The sequence below is a fragment of the Bubalus bubalis genome, chromosome 4 (genome assembly GCF_019923935.1).
Source record: "Bubalus bubalis isolate 160015118507 breed Murrah chromosome 4, NDDB_SH_1, whole genome shotgun sequence".
In the NCBI taxonomy this organism is placed as follows: Eukaryota; Metazoa; Chordata; class Mammalia; order Artiodactyla; family Bovidae; genus Bubalus; species Bubalus bubalis.
Window position 1 is genome coordinate 146,923,900 of NC_059160.1, and position 20,047 is coordinate 146,943,946.

The 20,047-nt window shown below is 54.9% G+C and overlaps 1 protein-coding gene across 9 annotated transcripts in view; it reads left to right on the plus strand.

Moving 5' to 3' along the window:
* CDH23 (cadherin related 23) overlaps positions 1-20,047 on the plus strand; it is a 436,720-nt gene that overhangs the window by 246,037 nt on the left and 170,636 nt on the right. For 6 of the 9 annotated variants that reach the window (XM_025284698.3, XM_044942219.2, XM_044942217.2 and 3 more), the window contains exons 12-14: positions 4,824-4,829; positions 6,657-6,806; positions 7,285-7,443. In XM_025284698.3, coding sequence (XP_025140483.3) covers positions 4,824-4,829; positions 6,657-6,806; positions 7,285-7,443 — 315 coding nt within the window. Of the gene's footprint in view, positions 1-3,274; positions 3,351-4,823; positions 4,830-6,656; positions 6,807-7,284; positions 7,444-16,849; positions 17,219-20,047 lie in introns of those variants that run through there. The other 3 variants (XM_044942226.2, XM_044942218.2, XM_044942229.2) reach the window with 3 other exon arrangements.

Consider the following 20,047-nt stretch of genomic DNA (forward strand, 5'->3'; position numbering starts at 1 on the left):
CCTTCGGAGTGGTCCCTGGCCCTTCTTCATTGTGACCCACAACACTGCAAAGTCGCTAGTCCCCCCTGCATGCATGTGACCCTAGTCCTTCCTCTGCTTCTGGAAGGAACTAAGGTCCCCTCCAGGACACCTTGTGGTTCATAGGATGGATGAGGGCCCCCTAGCATTTGGGTACAAAGGAAAAACACACACAGGCTCCTGCCATTAGGGAGACTCCTTTCTTAAGCAAGAAAACATAATCCACAAGTCACCCACCAAAACCTGGTAAGGCAGAGAGACAACACTGCTGCTTAATCCTATGGGTTATGCTTTATTCTCCCCACTTCACAGATGAAGAAACTGAGGCTCCAGTAGTAGAAGGTCACACCACTAGGAAGCAACAGAGCCTGTTTTCCCAACTCTGAAACCTTCTCCCCACTACATTACACCACTGGATCACCAGCCCGGCCATAACCCTGACCAACAGCAGAGGGAGATGAGCATCTCCAAGGGGCAAACTGGTGCCGCCATCAGCAGGGAAGGGCCTCAGGATGGGGAGAACCCAGCAAGAGTCCGAGGGATGAAGGAGCCTGGGGGCTAGATCAGGTCTTCCTCCTTTGGGGCACAGGGTCATCTGCAGAGGGAGGTACCAGGGGATGACTGCGGGAAGCACATCCAGAGAGGAGTCAGGTGCGGCTTCAGGACGCAGGACAGCCCCAAGCAGGCATAGTGGTCTGACAGGGCAGAACCCGCTCCCCAGGAGGAGGGAAGGGCCCTGCATATGGCAGCTGTCAGCCAGTGTGAATCCCACCCCGGTCTCTGCCAGGGTTGTTGTGAACACTCAGTGAGCTAATAGTTGCAATAAACTCTCAATACGTAGTTGAAAACGACATTGGGTCCATCATGGAGCCAGTGGTAGCTGTGGGAGCTGCAAAGAGGTGAGGCGAGAGCGTCCCTGCTGGGCAGTCTCTGCTCTGACCGCTCTCAAGGCCAGCCCTCCACTTCCAGGAGGCAGGGGGAGGCAGCCCCTTCTGGCAGCAGCTGATAACTTGGGCCAGGGGCTGGCGTGCTGCCCTCCACGGGGGGTGGCAAGACTTCAGTCACCAGGAGCAAAGCAAATCATAGCTGGCTGCACGGGGCAGGGGGAGCGAGGAGTGATTTCATGCGTCCTTCTCCCTCCAATAAATAAATAAAGCCAAACTGTCGCAGCCCCACGGGCAGCCAGGCGGCTCCCCAGCCTGGTGCGGGGAGGGTAGGCGCTGCAGCTCGGCTCTGGGACCCGCGGCTGCCGGCTATCAGCCTTCTCATCGCCTCTCCCAGCTGGAAAAGAATTTAATCCACCGGGCTTCTCTCCACACACACTGGGACTCCTTTTGATGTTTCTCTTTATCTTCCCTCCCAACAAAATTGCCCCTCGACAGCTCCAAGAGAGCCTCTTGCCTCTCCCCACCTCCCTCCTTCCCTGACTCACCAAGTAGCCTGGCAGCAAGCAAGGAGCAAGGGCATGGAGGAGACCCGGCCAGGACTGGGAGGAGCGGGCGTACCCTCTGCCATCTGACTGCCCTCCCCTCCACCTTCTCTCTGATCTTGGGAGAGGCATGCTTTGCCCCTTGGGCCACGCTTCTGACATTTAGTGAATATAGGAAGGGTTCTCCGGTGCCATCTGATGCCAGTTCTTTGCACCCAATGAGGACATTGTTCTGGAGAGGGAGTGATATGCAGGAGACCAGGAGAGCAGGGTGGTGAGGGGCTTAGACTCTATGAGTCAGTACTGACCCAAGCTGTGCATCTTGAACAAGTTACCCTTTCTGGCTTCAGTTTCCCTCTCTGTAAAAACGGGTGGACCGATGCCGATGTCAGTGGGATGTCATGAAGATTCTGGTTAGGGATGGGAAGCACATGGTGGGGGCTTGGTGTATGGAAGTGGCTGTTCTTGAAGGCTCTGGGCCACGGGCTGTAATTCACAGGGGGTTTGCACCCACTTAGCGAACCAGATAAGAATCCCATACACACATCCCAAGGGACTGAGAGTCACAAGCCAAGTACCTCTTGGCAGATTCTGGAAGGGGCAGGCTGAGCATTTGAGAGAATTTAGTCAGAGGGGTCCTGGGGTCTCAGGACAGCCGCATGAGGGGTCCTGCCAGCTGCAGGATCAAGCCTAGTGCACTCCCAGCCCCTGGTCGCAGATCAAGGGCAGGGGAGAGATCTCATGCCTTGAGACCCAGAGATCTCACCTGAAGGGGCCAGGAAGCTGTGGGGGATGGGGCAGGAACCCCAGTGCTCTTACCTGGCCAGCTGCTCGCTCTGAATCTGCACTGAGCTCAGCACCACCTTCCCAGGTGCCCCTCAGTCCCTCTGTCTGTGTGCCATGGTCTCAGCCCCACTCCGTCCCCTCTCCAGCCTCTCATCCACCACATCTCGCTGGTCAGTTTTCTCAGTGTTCTGACTTGCTCTGCACCCCGCCAGCAGCCTTGCTGTGTCCAGCTGATTCTCAAACGTCAGTGTGTATCAGAACCCCTGGAAAGTCTGCTAAAACAGTGCTGGGCCCCACCCCCAGAGTTTCTGAGTGTGACCACAGATTGTGCATTTATGACAAGCTTCTGGGTGATGCCGCTGGTTCCCACAGTGCGCCAGGAGAACCGCTGCTCTCTCTGAGTAGTCCTCATCCCTGGGTGCACGTTAGAGCGAGCAACCCGAGAGCAGTACAAGATCCTGATGTCGCATCTCCTTCACTCTGATTTCCTTGGTCTGGAGTGCAGCCTAGCCATGGGGGTACTTTAAAGCTCCCCCAGCGGTTTTGATGTGTGCTGGTGGGTAACCACCACTCCACGCTGCCCTGCTCGCCCTTCCGGATCCCTGCGGGTGCTCCAGGCTGCCCTCCCTGTCCTGCCTGAGGTCTTCCCTGACTGTGCGGCGTGGTTCCCGAAAGACCGTCGGGAAATGCAGCTTCCTGGGCCCCGCCCCTGAGAGAGTCTGACTCAGTGGCCCCGGGCATCTGTGTCTCTTCTCTAGCTCCAGTGGCAGTTCTGATGTGCAGCCAGGTAAGGAGGGCTGTGCGGATGTGATTTGCACTTGGCCGCCAAGTTCATCTTCCTTTTTAAACCCTGATGTCCCCACTGCACATGGACACAAGGCCAGAGCCCTCCAGATGGTGCCTGCGGTGGGCCTCCAGGAGAGACACAACCCCCTGATACCCCAGCAGGCTCCCCAGTTTCCATACATGAACCCTTTGCAGTCAGCTCGCTTGTCTGCCTCATTATTAAGTATTCATTCCCCTCTCCACACCTTTGTTTAGACCAGTCGTTCTCAAATGGTGGGCTCAGACCAGCAGCAGCAGTAGGAGCATCATCTGGAACTTGTAAGAAATGCAAATTCACGACCCTCCCCCTGCCCCCACCCCTGCCCCAGACCTACTGAATCAGATGTTCCTGGAGGAGGGAGGGCAGCAATCTGTACTTTACCAAGCCTCCAGGTGATTCTAATACACACTGAGGCCCAAGGACTTCGTGTTTAAAGCCACTTTCTCCACCCGGAATCCATTTTCCCTTCATTCCTAAGACAACCCCTCTCAGGGCAGCCACTTCCGCTGGTGTTCTCTTAGATTCGGCCCTGGAGTGCTCAGCAGTGCCATCTCGGTTTGCTCAGTCCGCTCATACTGCTGGCTGAAATGCCAGTACGTGCCCCTCTACACCCAGGAGCTGCATTTGGGGGACGCCCACGCCAGGCCCCAACTCTGCTTCCCTTGGTCTGGAAGGCACCCGGGCCTGGGCACCGGGCTCTTCTTATCCTCACTCTGCTGCCCACCTCTGTGAGTTCCGTTTCTTCTGGAGGCGTTCCGAAGCTCCAGTGCTCCTTCACGTCCATCATGTGGCCCATGGGAAGAAGCTCACACAGGGTAATGGGTGAGGAAAGGCTGCTGAAACCCCTGGCGTCTGAGCACCTGCGGTGAGGCCTGCCTGCTCTGCTGTGGCTTTGCACTGCCCCAGGGATGGGCAGCGCCTCGGCTCCCGCGTCCCGCCAGGACTACAGAGGGTTGTTCTTCGGTCATTCCGGCAGAGAGTTCACTGGTGTGCAGTGAACGTGTGCCGTGTGGCTGTTGTTCGTATTGTCAGCTCTTTGTACAATTGTGACTCAAGCTTCACAACGTGGTTTTAAGTGGAAGCACGCTACTGTGTGTGTGGAAGAGGCAAGCCAGAGATCACAGTGCTTATATGTGCATGGATTTCCTGGGGAAAGATACTAAAGATCGGGGTGTGGTCGTCTCTGGGGAAGACTCTCCAGTGGTGGGGACAGTGGGGAAAGTGCGTCTGTCCTGTGCCCTTTACACTTTTGAACTGTGTGAAGGCTTCCCACGTCTGTTATGCTGTGGACATTTTCTGTGTTAGAAAGATTAAAACATGACAATGCTTGGGATCGTTTCGTTCTGTCCAGGCTCCTGGGAGTAGGACAGAGGGGCACGGCCCCTCCTCTCCCAGCCTCTCTCTCTGTGAGGAGGGAGGGAGCTCAGGTAGACAGTAGCCCAGCCCCCTCCCAACTTTGTGCCAGCTTCCTCTGTGTCCCCCCTCCCCGGGTGTGGGGCTGCACAGACCTCCCCACACCCCAGCACCTGAGTGCACGCCCCCCACACACCCATCCCTCCTTGGCACCCCCAGAGGCCATGGCCCATCAGTTGCAGAGGGGGCCGTTCCTCTGGAGCAAGTGTGCTCCCGGGGTCCATCTCGGCCCCTCTCCCTTACCCTGACCTCGGACCTCACCCCGTTCTCTCTGATTCCTTCCTCCTCTCGGTACCTTTCCGGCTTCTTCTCTGTCTCCATGCCCTTTGACTGACCGACTCCCTCTGATAGAACCTGGTAAGTGAGCCTGGGAAGGGCAGAGGCTGGGAGGCATGGTGGGCAGGGGGGCGGGGTGTTGCTCCACCTGCTGCGGGAACAGTTGAGAAAACCCCACCCTCTCGGGGCCAAGGTCCATGGGAGGAAGAGGTATCGGTGTCAGCTGCTCGGAGCTGTCGCAGTCTGCTGGCTTTGGCTATTAGTGCCCCTTCGGGCATTTAATTGGTCCCCTCCATCTGACGGACAGATTCTACGCCAGGGAGTCTAGGAAACTCCACAGCCCAACAGGGCCAGAGGAGCATTGCCCGCACAATTTGCAGGATCCCTTCTGTCCGGGGGGCCCTGGAAGGCCCGCTGCTTGCCTGGACCCAAAATTGGCAGTGCCTTTATTTCACCAGTTTGTAGTTGTAAGTAGAAAAAACTCAAGAGACCTAGGGGCAAATGTTAAAATATATTCATTGCACAAATGTATCTGAGCACCTAAGGGACAGCTCTGGGGGCATCAGGCTTCGCGGAGGGGTCCTTTCTATCCTTGCTGGGACCGTCCTTCCCTCTCTGGCTGTGTAAAGGCTTCCAGGTTGCCTGGATGCCCCTCTCAACAAAAACAAGTTCTGGAAGGAAGCCCCTCGACAGACATATCCCTGGGCAGCCCAGAAAAGGGGTGTGCCTCCCTGCCAGCCCCCAGTTGCTCAGAGGGGCTGTGCTGGACACTGGGCCGGGGGAGGGTCATGCAGGCTGAGGAGGAGGAGGCGTCCTTCTGGTGCTGAGAGCCTAGCTCAGGAACCCATTGGGCTTCTCCTCACAAGTGGAGAGGGGCTCTTGACTACTTCCAAACCACAGGCCCCCTGCTGAGGTTTGAGGTGGGGGGTGCTACTCTGGGGGTTAGTTCCCCCCATGCAGGAGCCTGGATCACTTTCAGAGGAAGCCAGTCCCTGGGGTCAGTAAGCCCTGTCTTCCGCCTTCAGTAGTGGCTCCTCCCACTGATCTGGGCGTGGGTAGCATGGAGATATCACACGTCTGGTGTGAGGACAAGCCAGGTGGCGTCTGAGGGCTCCCTGGGCTCTGGCCCTGATTGGAGTGATCAGAAACACCTGACCAAAAAAATTAAAAAAAAAAAAGAAACACCTGACCTAGCGTGAGGCCTCCTTGCGTGAAAGCATGGCCTCTGGCTGCTGGGTTCTGGCAGAACCAGTGAAGGGCACGGCAACTCTGCACTATTTGGGATCCTGTGTCCTCCCGGCCACCATGGCTGGCCACAGAGAGGGGAATACAGGGGTTCACTTTGCCACTCGGCCATCTGGGTGGTTCCTACTCCACATGTAAGGAAGGCAGTATTCCCCCTGATTGACACAATCCAGAGAGGGGATGTAGGAAAAGCAGTTGCCAGCTGCAGCCCTCATGCCCTCTCTGGTCCAAGCTGACCCTGAATGCTTACTTGCTTCATCCCCCTCCACTCCCTTCTGGCCCTCTTCCTTTTCTTTCCGCCATCTCCCTGCTGGGTCTTGCAGATACTTCTCCCAGTTAGTGTCACTGGAACAGAAGAGGGAGTGGGAGATGGAAAATGAATCAAACCACCCAAAAGATAGATGATGGGCATCTGATGGGCTGATAAAGGCAAAAAGAATTGGAGGAAATTTCCAGAAGGCCTGGACATGGGCAGGAGGGCCAGGGAGCCAAGCCAGAATTACACAGGGGAAGCCAGACCACTTTGGGGTGGGGAGTTGACAAGTCCTACTCTGGTCCCAGCACCTCATCTGCCTCCCCTGCCCCTGCTGCCCTGCTCCTCCAGCCACGCTCCGGGCCTTGGCTTCCCACGCTCTGACTGGTTTCTTCTCTCTTCTGACCCAGGGCCTGAACAGCATGTTCGAGGTGTACCTGGTGGGGAATAACTCCCACCACTTCATCATCTCCCCGACGTCTGTCCAAGGGAAGGCAGACATTCGCATCCGAGTGGCAATCCCCCTGGACTATGAGACTGTGGACCGCTACGACTTTGATGTAAGTCCCCTCACCTCTCCTTGGCTGGGAGGGGGATTTCAGGGGAGGCCGGGGCAACACTGTCCCCTTAAATGTCCCCTACTACCTCTCCCCATTCTTCCCTGTGGGCCTGACCTAAAGAAGCCCACCAAGCTGTGGCAGGGGCTGGCCTGGGCCTCCCCTTTTCAAGGAGGATGAGGAAATGTCCAAGCATTGACTGGAATTTTATTAGGTCCCATCACAGTCTCAGAAGCCCATCAAGAGCCTCTGCTGCCCAGCCTCAGCCAGTCCAGCCCCTGTTAGCCCCTGCCTCCCCAGCAGATTCTGTGGCCACCCTGGCCCTGTGCACTGATGGAGGGATTCCCAGGAGTACACATCTGGGATGGGCAGTGACTCAGGTGCTCTGGGTTGGGATGGGTGGAGGCCCCAGGGGAACTTATGGGAACGAGGGCTCCAGGAGCATACAAGTGCTCACTGGTTCCTTGGTCTGCATACCCAGCTCTTTGCCAATGAGAGTGTGCCTGACCATGTGGGCTATGCCAAGGTGAAGATCACCCTCATCAATGAGAATGACAACCGGCCCATCTTCAGCCAGCCACTGTACAATGTCAGCTTGTATGAGAATGTCACCGTGGGGACCTCAGTGCTAACAGTCCTGGTGAGTCCTCTCTCCCTTGCAGGGCAACTGAGCTCTGGGGTCAACCATCAGGAGGCGTCCAAAGAGATTTTGCCCAAGGAGTGTGGGCAGTTAGGGGAGAGGGGGAGGGGGTACCCCCCAAGCCCTCAGAGGTCGTGGTGTTGGTGTATTAGAGCATCTGGTTTCTTTATGATGAGGCTTCCTTGGCCAGGGAAGCAATGTGGAAAAGGCACCCACCTGGGAAAAGATGAAGTTGGGCTCAGGGTTAGTTTTCTGCCTTGTCCCTGAGAGATGATGAGCTTGAGTGGGCCAGGAGCCCTAGACCTACCTTCTAATGGGGACAGGTGCCAGCCATCTCTCAGGAAGGCAGTCCTGTCTCTCTGAGCGTGGGCACCACAGAAGGATGGGCTCCTGGACCTCCCCAGCTGTCTTGCTGGGACCTTGACAGGGGACCTTCCCGGTATCCATTTGTATCAGTCAGGACTCGTAGTCACAAGGGATAGAAACCTTTAACTGGCTCAAACAAAAAAAAAGGATTGGCTCTTGTAACTCGAGAGTGTATGTGATTTCAGGCATGGCTGTATCCAGGCTCTAGGTTGAGCAGGAATCTGACTTCAGCGCTGGACTCTGCTTCTTTGTATTGGCAGAGAGGCACACCAGCACCCCTAGGCTCACTTCTCACCAGTTTATCAACCCCAGTAGGGGAAAAGAAATGTTCTTTTTCAATAGTTCCAGCAAAACTCCCAGAGCTAATTCTCATTGACCCAGCTTACTGCTGCTGCTGCTTAGTCGCTTCAGTCGTGTCCGACTCTGTGCGACCCCATAGACGGCAGCCCACCAGGCTCCCCCGTCCCTGGGATTCTGGGCCACCATAATTCTGATATACCAGAGATGGGTTATGCTCCCCCTAGTGGAGTCAGGGCGTGGGTCAGCCCCATTCAAATTACATGGGCTGAGAATGGGACAGGGGCCATTCTACAGCAGCCTCTGTTATCAGAACAGAGAGGGTTGCTGAGCAGATCAGTGGCAGATGTGTGCTACACAGGCTCAGGGGCTTGCCCATAGTAGGTGCTCAATAAAACTTAGAGAGTTTAATCTGCTGCTGCCCCTCCCTGCCCACTGAGGCCCCCAAAATTCTTGCCCTTCTCACTGCATTCTCACTCCAGGCACAGACATTGCCTGTCGATCCCAGACCCCCTACTCCAAAGTGTGTTTACTCTACAGACAGATGGTATGAAACTGTTTTCAGCCCCCAGGTCCTTCCCATCTGACAGTTATTAATTTTTCAAGCAGATGTTTAGCTAGGCAGGCCGTCAGACATAAACAGTAAGTCTGCTGCGGCTGTTTTCTTCCCGGATGCTTCCCCAGCCCATGGCTCTGCCAGCTTTCACTGAGTTGCTCCTTGCAATCAGTCACCTGGTGCTTGAGGCCCCATGGGCCCTCCTGCAGCCTCTAAAGGCCCCAGAGAGAGCAAGGCCAGGGCCTCTGGCCTTCTGGACCCGAAGAAATCCTCTTCATCCCCTCAGCCACCTTCCAATGTCAGGGTGAAGGACACCCAAGCAGCCTGTCTCTCACGGGGCCTGCGGCCATATGGATATACTGTATGGCAAGGAGAATGAACAAATTGTAGCCACACTGAACATGGATATATCTCACAAAAATATAATACTGCAGTGGGGGAAGCTCTACATGAAAGAATACTTTTTGTATGATTCTCTAAGTGTAAAATAGATCTGTAAGATCTAAATAGATCTAAAATAGATCTGTAAAATAGATCTCTAAGTGCAAAATGGATCTGTAGAAAAAGGGATCAGCATAGTGGTCATATGGGGCAGTTCTGATGTCATAGGATGTTCAGGGGAAAGTTCTGATGTCATAGAATGTTTTGATTCGTCATCTGGGTGCTGTCACATGGGGTGTGCTCTTTGAAAATTCATAAGACTACACCTATGACTTGTGTACTTTTCTGCATATTATACTTCAATAAAAAGCTTATACAAAAATTCAGATATAAGGCCCAGGCTTGGCAGGTGACGAGGGATCCCTTCCTGTCACTCTTGCTGGAGAAGAAGGGTCTTGCTTTGCAGTCCGCATCTCCCGTGGCCCTGGCGAGGGTTGAGGGGGCCTAGGGGGCAGGGGTGGGGTGTGAGGTGTAGGGTGGCACACTTCTGGCTGATGCGCAGCTGCGGGTGCCAAGGACTATGTGTGAAGCCCGGTTCCATCCAGGGTTGGCACTGGAGAGTAGGTTCTCACACTGGGTGTCCTCAGGCACTGGAGCAGTTCCTGGGCCTGCACGGACCCCCTGCCCACTGCCTATGACCCCTTTTCCAGCCCCTCTGGATGTTTAGCAGATGTGTTCAGCCTCTGTGGCTGCCTGAGGGTCCCCACTCAGGACTGGCTCATCTGGGCTGCCTCTAGTTCCTGAGTGTGCCTGTCAAGCCCTTCGCACCTTCCTGTCACAACCAGCCCCAGCCCCGGGGTCTGTGGAATTGTGCAGCTGTGAGGGGGTCGTTTCACCCCGCGATAAGCTCTAGCAGCAGGACTCTGTGTCTGAAGGAGCTCAGGTCCCAGAGTGAAACCATGGGCCCTGCCTTCACTGCGTACTCCTCTACCCATATCACCTCTAAGAGCCTTCATTTCCCATCTGCAAAATGGGCATGATTCCCCCCACCAAGGCTGCCATCAGTGGGTGTGAATGACAGGCGTGAAAGCGTGACCCTGGTGACCCCCACTCACTGTCATCCCCCATCTCCCCCCAAGGTACTTCCAGAGCTGCTAGCAGGTGGCAAGTTCCGTGGTCACACCTGCCACACCCACTGCCCTGGCTTCTCCCACCCTGCCCTTCTGCCCTTGGATCCAGTGTCAGCCCAGTCTCTCCACCGGCTTTGCTCCAGGAGGGGCTGAAGTTACAGCCACCTGCTCAGAGACTGTGAAATTCCTTCTCCTTGACCTTTTCTGGGATGTTATTAAAATGTTTCTTGGGCAGCTATGTCAGGGAAAAAAAAAAAAACTATGAAGAAAGGGAAAATGTTTTAATTTGCACTGAAGGCCAGGGCAGAGCTTGCTGCAAGGGGCCTCTCTGACCCTCACTGCAGCAGCCATCCCAGCTGGGATGGCATCTCTTCTTACCTCCCTGCTCCCTGAACCTCCCTCACCCCAGGTTTTGAGACCCTTACAGCCCCCAGCTCTAGAAAAAATGAGCTGCTACTGGTGGAGGGGAAAGGGCAGGAATGTAGCAGTCACAGGCTTGACCTTGAGCCCCACTCTGAAGGGTGACCACAGAGGGGAAGGCTGTGTAGGAGCACACTCACCGCCTGTGTTTGCTTGTGGGCGTGTGTGTGCATGTGCACACACATGTCCTTGTGTCTGTGTCTTTATTTGTGTTTGCAACTACATGCACTCAGATACGTGTATATAGCTCATGTGTGTACGGTGCTGGTGGCCCCCCATCCTCTGGGTGGTGTGGTTTCTTCTCTCATATCCCCAGCCTGCTCTGATTCTCACCTTCCAATCCCGCCTCCTGACCTAATAATAATAGGACTTGAGTAGAAAGACTGTGGGGTTTCTACCTAGGATTCTTTGGGCTTCGGGCAGCCCTGTAGCCTTGCTGATGGGTACTTGGGTGCTGGTGGGGTATGTGGGTGCTGCTGGACAGTAAGAGAGAAATCTGAACATGCACGGAACAAATGTTTTCGGAATCCCTACTACTGTGTCAGGCACATGGCCCTGAGGATGCAATGGTAATGTGAGTCTTGCCCTCATGAAGTTTATAGTCTCTTGGGAAGGCCTGATGTTAGTACTGAGAAGTGAATCTTGACATTAAGCATTACTGGCTGTGTGGAGAGATCAGGGGGCTGTGAAAACCTGTAACAGGGCACCTGACCTTGACTGGGCCTGGGAAAGGCTTCCCTGAGGACGTAGCAATTGAGTAGGCATTGACAGGTCAGCAAACGGAAGGAAGCACATTGGAGAAAAAGGGAGTAGCATGTGCAAAGGCCCTGAGGCTAGAATGCAGTGAGGGGTGTGTGACATATAAGGAGGTGGAGTGCTGCTCCTCTGAGGTGGGCGTAAGGGGGGGGCGTTCAGCAGTCTGTCTTCCTCCTGAGTTGTACCTACTCCAGACGCAGCCACTGGGCTGCTTTTCTGATAGTGGAGAAGTCTCGTGTTCACCCATTCACATTCTCTTACTCCTTCCATCCTGGTGGCCTGTGGCCGGCATTTGGGAAACAGCTGGCAGAAAGGAACCAGTCTGGCCTCCTGTAGTATGGAGCTCGTGTCCCCAGATTTACTAGCTCCGTGTCCCCAGGGCAATGAGAAGAGGACCCTGAGGAGGAGCAGCAGCCGGAAGGGCAGGTCTCATCTCACTTTCTTCCCCGCTCCGGGAATAGGCAGTGCTCAGCAGAGACGGGCAGAGGATGGACTGTTGGACAAGACAGGATTCTTCCCTGGGCAGGAAACAATGCAAGAAGGAGAGGTGCATAAGGGCCCTGATGGGGCAGGTGCGGGGCCCAGAACCAGCTCAGTCTGCTACCCAGGGGTGGAGTGCCAAATGCTCCTGGCTCCTCTTCCAGCCCACCCCTGGGAGGCTGGTACCGTCTCAGGCAGGTCCTTGAATCCTGTTCTGTTGTGGACCAGTCACTCCTTCTCTGGGATGTGGTGAAGAAAGTCGGCCTGCCTGTATTGCCTAGGTTGCTGGGAGGCTTCAGCAGAGTGGGATGGATGAAATAGTTAAGGGTTTACAGACCTAAATTGTGGTTCTTACTGTCACTGGCCTTAAAGGGCCCCGTCTGGGTGCCCTTCAGCCTGTGTGTAAGCCCAACTCGGCCAAGATGGGCCTGTTTCCTCCCTGCCACCTGGAGAGGTACCCTGACAGGATCCTACCTGGGAGTGTTGTGACGGTTTGGTAGAATGGTGGGTGAAGATGCTCGGTGCCGAGCCTGGCCAGGAACACTCAGAAAATGTCAGCAAGTCATGCTGGCCTCCTGGCTGAGCTGATGGCACCAGGACTCAGAGTCAAGGCTCTGCCCCCAGGGAAGCCATGTGACCTGGGCATGTCCCTGAGCCCCTGGGGCCCCAGTGTCCTCGTTATAAAGCAAGATGGTGGGGCCAGTGCTGCTTCAGGGCCTCCTGGTTCCATGAGGCTTAATTCCAGCTCACTGAGCCTGAGAGGAAGGGTTGATTTTTGCTGTCCAGTTTCACCCCTGGCAACATAGACCTGTTCCTGTCCTTCGGGGGTCCCTCACCCACCCACTGTTCTCTAGAGCTCCCTTGCCTGTCCCTCTCTTGCCTCCCTCTCAGCCCCCATCTGGAAGTTTGGTGATGATTCCAAGGTGGTCACTTCCCCACTCCTGGAGCTCACCAGTTTTTCCTTGTCATCCAGCCTGGCCTCCTTCCCCAGCAGCACCAACAGAGGCAGCCCTGCTGCTGTGGGCCCCTTCTCCTCCTCCCCTGCCCATAGTGAGCACCACTGACACCAAAGGGGAAAGGGGATGTGACGTCACTGCCCCAGGCGGACCCTGGTAAAGGCCAGCCTCGGTCCTGGAAGAACTGAAATGCAGCGTGCCTCTTCCATCAGCCTCTTCCCTAGCTCTGTGATGCCTGCAGGCTCAGGGCACACCCCCTCCCATGTTGCTAAATCCAAGGACTTTACCATGGGCCTCACCCCGGGTGCTGGGAACTCGATGGCCCTGCAAGGTGGTCTGGAAAGGCCAGTCGCCTGCCTAGGCTTAAGTGATGCTCCCTGGTCCCCCTGGCCCCTCGCAGAAGGACTTGCTACTCTGCAAGTGGGGGAGATGCCTCCCAGCTGCCTCAGTACCTTCAGGAGGGAACCTTAGGAGCAAAACCTGGAAACCAGAGAGACCCAGGTTGAAATCGTGCCCCCACCTTGCCATCTCTGTGACCCTAGACAGATGCCTGGCTGTGTCCAATCTCCAGTCCCCAGAATTTGCCGTGGGGATGATAGAAGTAGCATCTGTCCCAGGATGAAAAGAGGTCCATTTGGATCGCTTACCCCCAGAAAGCTTGAGTGGCTGGCAGCTGTAACAGCTAGGACTGTGATTTGTATTTTTATCCACCATAGAATTTGGGGCTCAGTGGAGCTTCAGAGAACACTGAGGAATCACTGCTGTGAATCACTTGCCATGCTTAAACCTGGGTCCTGGGTACTCGATCCTTGGCTCCGACTCCGCTGGACAGAGGGTCCTCTCAGTGGACACGCTGGCTAGTTCTTGCCTTTGTCCAACCCTGGACTCTGGCACTCAGACCGCAGCGTCAGGTAACAGAAGACAGAGGTTAAATGAGGATGCAGGAGGGCTGAGACTCAGAGGAGCCCACAGCAGGTGAGACAGGAGGATGGGCTCCTTGGGAGTGCAGACTGGGCATTCGCTCGGGAAGCTGGAATTAGGAGAGCCCCACCCTAGGTTTGATGCTCGGCTGTCAGCATCTGGAAATTGTTCCGTTCTGAACAGGGGGCCTTGTGTTTTCATTTTGCATTGGGAAATTATGCAGATCATGTAGCCTGTCCTGGCTACGGGAACTCCACAGTTCTGTGCCCAGAGGAGCTCCGTGGTGGTCCGCTGTTTCTGTCTGCTCCCACGTTCCAGCAGCACTGCCTCAGTAATCACTTGCCATGCGCCGTGCTCCAAGCAGGGGCCCACCAAGCTTGTTTCGGTTCCAAGGGCTGAGTAAGAAACCGTCCCACATTTGGCTGCAAAAAGCAGTGACTGTTTTCCTACTTTCGTGGATTGGGTGGGTCAGGAATGTGGACAGGGCAGCAGGGGAACCCTTCTCTGCCCCTCCAGGTCTGGGGGTGACTCCCCTCTCTTTCCAGTGCCTGGGCTGCTCTGGCTGAAGTACTGGCTCAACTGGACACTGTGTCCCGAGCTCCTGGCTGTGGTCTCTCCACGTGGCCCAGGCCTCTCAGACACAGTCTGTAGCGGGAGCCTCCCAGAAGAGGCCTCCAGGGAATGAGTGTCTCAAGAGAATCGGGCGGAAGCCGCGTGGCTTTTTGTGACCTGGCCTAGAGGTCAGCCCACATCGTTTCTGCTGAATGTTGTTGGTTATAGTAAGTCACCAAGGCAGGTTCACACAAGCAGAGGAGCTATAGTCCCTCCCCAGCCGTCAGTGGGAAGAATGTCGTAGAATTTGCACAAGCGAAGGTGCCTTAGACCCCCTCGGAGCTCACTCCAAGTCAGCACCCCTTTCCTGAAATACTGCACGTGAGCCTGGGGCCCGGAGAGAGCCAGTTCCCCCTCCTCCTCCAGAAAGGAAGGAAGGAAGGTAGGTAGGTCGCTCAGTCCTACCTGATTCTTTGGGACCCCATGGCCTGTAGCCCACCAGGCTCCTCTGTCCATGGGGATTCTCCAGGCAAGAATACTGGAGTGGGTTGCCATGCCCTCCTCCAGTGGATCTTCCTGGCCCAGGGATCGAACCCAGGTCTCCCACATTGCAGGCCAGTTCTTTACCACCTGAGCCTCCAGGAAAGGGAAGCCCTGCGCAAACACAAGCAGAAGAGCACAAATAGGAACCCTTCCAATATCGTCTTCAGCCTGGAAGAGCTCTCCACCAACAGGGGAAGAGAGAGAAAAGAGAGTAACCCCTGGTACTCCCTGGCTCATAAAGTTCCAGCGCTCTAGGCCTGGGTCAGCATTCAAGGCCCCCACACCCCAGCCCTGAGCCGCTTTCCAACCTTTGGCCCCACTACATCCCTCACACCCCTTCTCTCCTCCTGCGCAGAGTCTCTAGCCTCCCTGCATATCCCTGCAGGTCCTCACACGGCTCCTGACCTGGCTTTCCCTCCCTCCTGTCTGAGACCATCAAAAGCCTGCCAACCCTAAGAGGCAGCTCTTCTAACGGCAGCCTCCCCACAAGAAGCCGTGTCCCTCTGTGATGGGCACAGGCCCACCTCCCTCGAGGCCCTCCCCCTCCTCACCAGCTCCCTGCGTGCCTTGCGCCTGCACCTCGCTCTCCCTGGCTGTTCTCACCATTTCTGTGGGGCAACAGGGTTAATGTCCTCTCCTGCCCACTCCACAGAGAACTCCCTGAAGGCAGGTTCTCTCTGTCCGGGTGCCCCCCTGCCTGGGGTGTGTGGCACAGAGTAGGTTGGACTCCCGTGGTCTGGAGTGTCTAGGGCAGCTTCCTCGAAAGAGGAATGGAGGCAGCAGTCTCATGAGGGAAACTGAGGCAGGGAAAGGGTAGATTATACACCCACGTTCACCCAACAAGTCAGGGGCAGAGGTGTCTGTCTGAATCCAAAGCCTTGTAACTTCTGTTTCACTACTTGTGCCAGGCTCCCAAACACCCGCTCTGGCGATAGGCACTGGGGGAACACTGCTGGACAGGGAGCCCCGAGGCCTGGGCTCTTAGACCCCGACTTGTCCTGTGACCCTGTGCCAGTCTCATTCCTTCTCTGGGCCTTGGCTTCCTGCTCACTCCAAGGAGGGGGTAAACTGGATGCCCTCTGATTATCCCTCCTAGATCAGGCAGGGTCTGGGGTGCAGGCCGCAGCCCAGGAACAAAGGCAGGGGTCCAGGAGGTGCAATGGCCACCAGATTCGAGGGTCGCTTAGGCCTCCTTCTCCTAATCAGGGCATGTGATTACAAGGTCAAGGCTGAAATGTGCCCCGCCCTTCAGCCTCCCCCTGCAGACAGGTCTGCTCCAGCTGACCTTGCTGCCTGGGCTGCAGCTGATGGTGCTGGGTGCACCGTGAGCCCGTTTCTCCCCTGCAGAAGCCTCCCCACCGCCCCCTCTAGAGCAGAACTCTGCTCTCTCTGGGGGAAAAGGGACTTCTACTATACTCCTTCACACCCCCAGATGCATCCACCATACTCTTTCATTCAATGACTGTTCATCAGTGGCCTGAAATGACAGCAATGAACGAGACAGACCAGCCTCCCTGTATGTGCAGGGGCGAGAGAATAAGGAAATCCAGAGTGTGTCAGAGAGGGACACATGCCATGGGGGAGGGTATAGCCGGGGGCAGCAAGTGGGGAGTCCCAGCTGTGGCATTGTTACCTGTTGCACCAGGTGGTCAAGGAAGATGGGTCCCTCACAGAAGGTGACAATGGATGGAGCTCTGAAGGATGGCAGGGGGAGTCTGAGTTGAGAATTCTGCAAAGAGCTGCCCTAGGCTGAGGGAGCCACAGGTGAGAGTCTTGAGACAAGAGCCTGGTGTAGGTGAATACTCCGTGAGGAGGGAAGACCAGAGGAGGTCAGGAGGTCACCCTAGGATGGGTGACTGTGCTGAAGGGGAGCCAGATGAATCACAGAGGCTGGTGTGTGGAGCGCAGGCCAGCAGGAGAGGGAGTCTCCCAGGGTGCAAGTGGGGTGACCAGGTGAGAGAAGACAGCTCCAACAACCCAGGTGGCAGTGGAAATGGGGAGAGGTGGAAGATTCGGGAGCCCTTCCTCCATGCTCCCTTCTCTCTCAGTCCCTGCTCAGGTCTGGACAGAGGCCCCGCCATGCTCTTCCCCAGACCCAGCAAGGCACGCCCATCTTCATCCCACCTGACTGCCAGATGCCACCTTCACGAACACTGAAATGGACAGACAGCCCTGGGCTGGAGTCCTGCCTCAGTTTCTCACCAGCAGGTTGGCTTCGGGCAGGTTACTTACTGTCGTTGAGTTTGGTTTCCTCCTCTTTGAAACAGGGAGAATAATTCCCGTCTCAGGAATGTTGTAGGATGATGCGTGGAAAGGTGCCTATGCATAACAAGTTGTTGGTACCAACCTCTGCTGAAGGCCAGGCATCCCGGGTTATCCGTGCCCCTCTAGGATAGTTGGCCTCTCCCTGTTTCTGATAGCAGTGTTTCAGGTCGATTCTATCATTGCATAGAGTTGGTGACAGAAATTGGCAACATGAATTATCAGCAAGTCTGGGCGATAACACCACCCAAAAGTTAGACCTCATCCAAGTTCCTTAGCAAAACCCAACAGAGGTGAGCAGGTCAACACAGGAAAGAGCGGAGGCAGGACTTCCTGGCATGTGGGTCCCCTCAGCTGCCCTTCCCCTTCTTCCTGTGCCCCCACCTCTGTGCTCTCTCCCCATCTCCTCCTGACACCCCCTCACGGCAGGCATCTTAATTGAGCTCATTGTTCTCCAGTCCCTAGAGACCTGAGACTCCAGCTGTGCTTAAACAGAACAAAATCTCTTCCAATTTCCCCACCGTTTAAAAGAAAATTGAATTCTTTATCTGCAGCCTGGGGAGGGGAAGAGAGGTTAGACACACACAGGCACACACACACACACACAAGCACAGGCACACATAAATAGTGGTCACCCTAGTCTGGCTCCCAAGCTGTCCTGGAAGGCCTTCATAGGCACACCACCCCCATTCGGGGCGGGGGTGTCTAAACTGTACTTGTGGGCCCCTTTAATCTGCTCTTCGTTCATCTCCAGTCAGCAGGGCCAGGCGCTGGGAGGAAGCTGAGCTGGTTGATGGTGATTGACGGCTCCAAGTTCCTCTCTCTGTCAGGCCTCAATGCTCCTCTGGATGTGTTTATCTCTTTAATCTAAATATCAATCTGTGAAACCCGGAATGGGATGGAATGAGAGGTAGGACAGGCGCTAAGGAGAGAGAGAGAGAACACAGCTGGCTGCCCACTGCCACCCTGGGCTTCTGGAAGGAGCCTTGACAGGGCTTGTGGCTGGAGGCCAGGGGCTGCTGCTTTTGACTGCCTAGAGCCTGGGTCCGGATGGAGAGCCGGGGCTCCCCCAGCTCGGCCCTTAAGTGGATTGTCCCAGACCTTGTTCAAGGTCCAGCAGTTTCCTGCCATTTAGTCGCTTGACTGCTTGATTTTTGGCAAATTGATCTAAAGCCTCGTTTTCCATCAGGCCTCTCACACCTCTCTCACTGGTACCTCCAGAATTCCCATCCTTGACAGGAACAGCTCTGTCTGCTGCTGACCCTTGCCCCTTTGTCCAAAAAAAAAAAAAAGGACGCTATTGTTCATCATCACAGACCTGGTGAGTCCATGCTGTAAGCTTAGTGTATAAATGGCAAGTACTTTACAGCATGCTGTGTACCTCTTCCTGGACCCATTGTCCAGAAGAAAGAAACGGAGGCCCAGAGAGGTTTAGTAACCTGTCCAGGGTCAGCCAGCAGAGCAAGTGACCAAGCCAGGATTCATACCTGGATCTGCCCGATTCCAAAGCCCTGGGGTCTACCTCCCACTTGCTGCTTGTCACTATGAGGTGTCCATTCCCATGCTGAGCTCCAGCCTATTGTTGGAATCAGCTGTTTCCAGAGTCCAGAGAGATGAGCCCAACCTGCCCTCCAGAAGCTGGAGCTACGTCATCACTGGGTGACCTTGTGCAGGTCCCTGCTCCCAGGGTCTTGGTGTCCTCTTCTGTAAAATTAAGGGATTCTGCTGGATGCCCGAAGGCTGGCTGTCCCGACAACATGTGACCGCGTGCCCGACACTCCCCTCCTACATCAGGAACTGTGACTCCCTTCCCTCTGCTGCTGTCAGACCCCCTGCAGTAGGGTTGCTGCCGATTGCTCCTCTCAGGCAGTTTCTCAGAAGACACCAGAGCAAAGAAGATGGAATGGACCCCACGAGTGAGGGGATAGTGGGCAGCTGTAAGTGCAGCCGGGGCCGGAATGAGTTCATCAGCGCAGTAAAGCAAATGTCTGACAAAGTCCACCTGTATTGGGTGGGTCAGGAGCCCTGGAACCGGTCAGCAGGAGAGGGGCACAGGCCTGAAAGCTGACCCTGGAAGCAGGAGGCAGAAAGGCTGCGGGAGCAAGGAGGGGGCCCGCAGAGGTTAGGGTTCTGTTGAGCTGAGCTTGTGTGTCTGGAGTATCCTAATCTTACTGCATCATCCTTGTTGGGGGGAAGACAGCTACAGTTCCTTTCACCTTGTTTCTGGAGTGGCTCAACGTCCCGTACGCCCATTGGCTTGCTTAATGTTTTTTAAACTTTTTTTTTTTTAATCATGATCCATAATAAAAATTACGTTTAACTTCATAACGCAGAAGACACACTCACACACATCCATGTGTAGGACATAGCAATACTTCCCTACTAAGTATGATAATACACCCTAGTTCTTTCTGTTTTATTCTACTAGATTTCATTTTTTTAATGAGAACTTTTAAGATCTACTGTCTTAGCAACTTTCAAATATACAGTAAAGTATCATTAACGATAGTCACCATACTCTACATACATACTCAGAACTTATTTTATAATGTTTGTACCTTTTGACCTCCTTTATTCATTTCACCCATCTCCATCCCAGCCTTTGGCAACCAGCAATGTGTTCTCTGTAGCTGTGAGCTGGGTTTGGTGGTGGTGGTTATTTAAATTCTACTTACAAGTAACAGTATATAGTATTTGTCTTTCTATGTCTGATTTATTCCAGTTAGCTTTCTGCCCTCAAGGAGGTTCATCCATATTGTCAACAATGGCAAAATTTCCATCTTTTTATGGCTGAATAATATTCCACTGCATGTATACATCTTCTTTATTCATTCTCTCGGAAAAGGCAATGGCAACCCACTCTGGTACTCTTGCCTGGAAGGTCCTATGGACGGAGGAGCCTGGTGGGCTGCAGTCCATGGGGTCACTAGAGTCGGACACGACTGAGTGACTTCACTTTGACTTTCCACTTTCATGCATTGGAG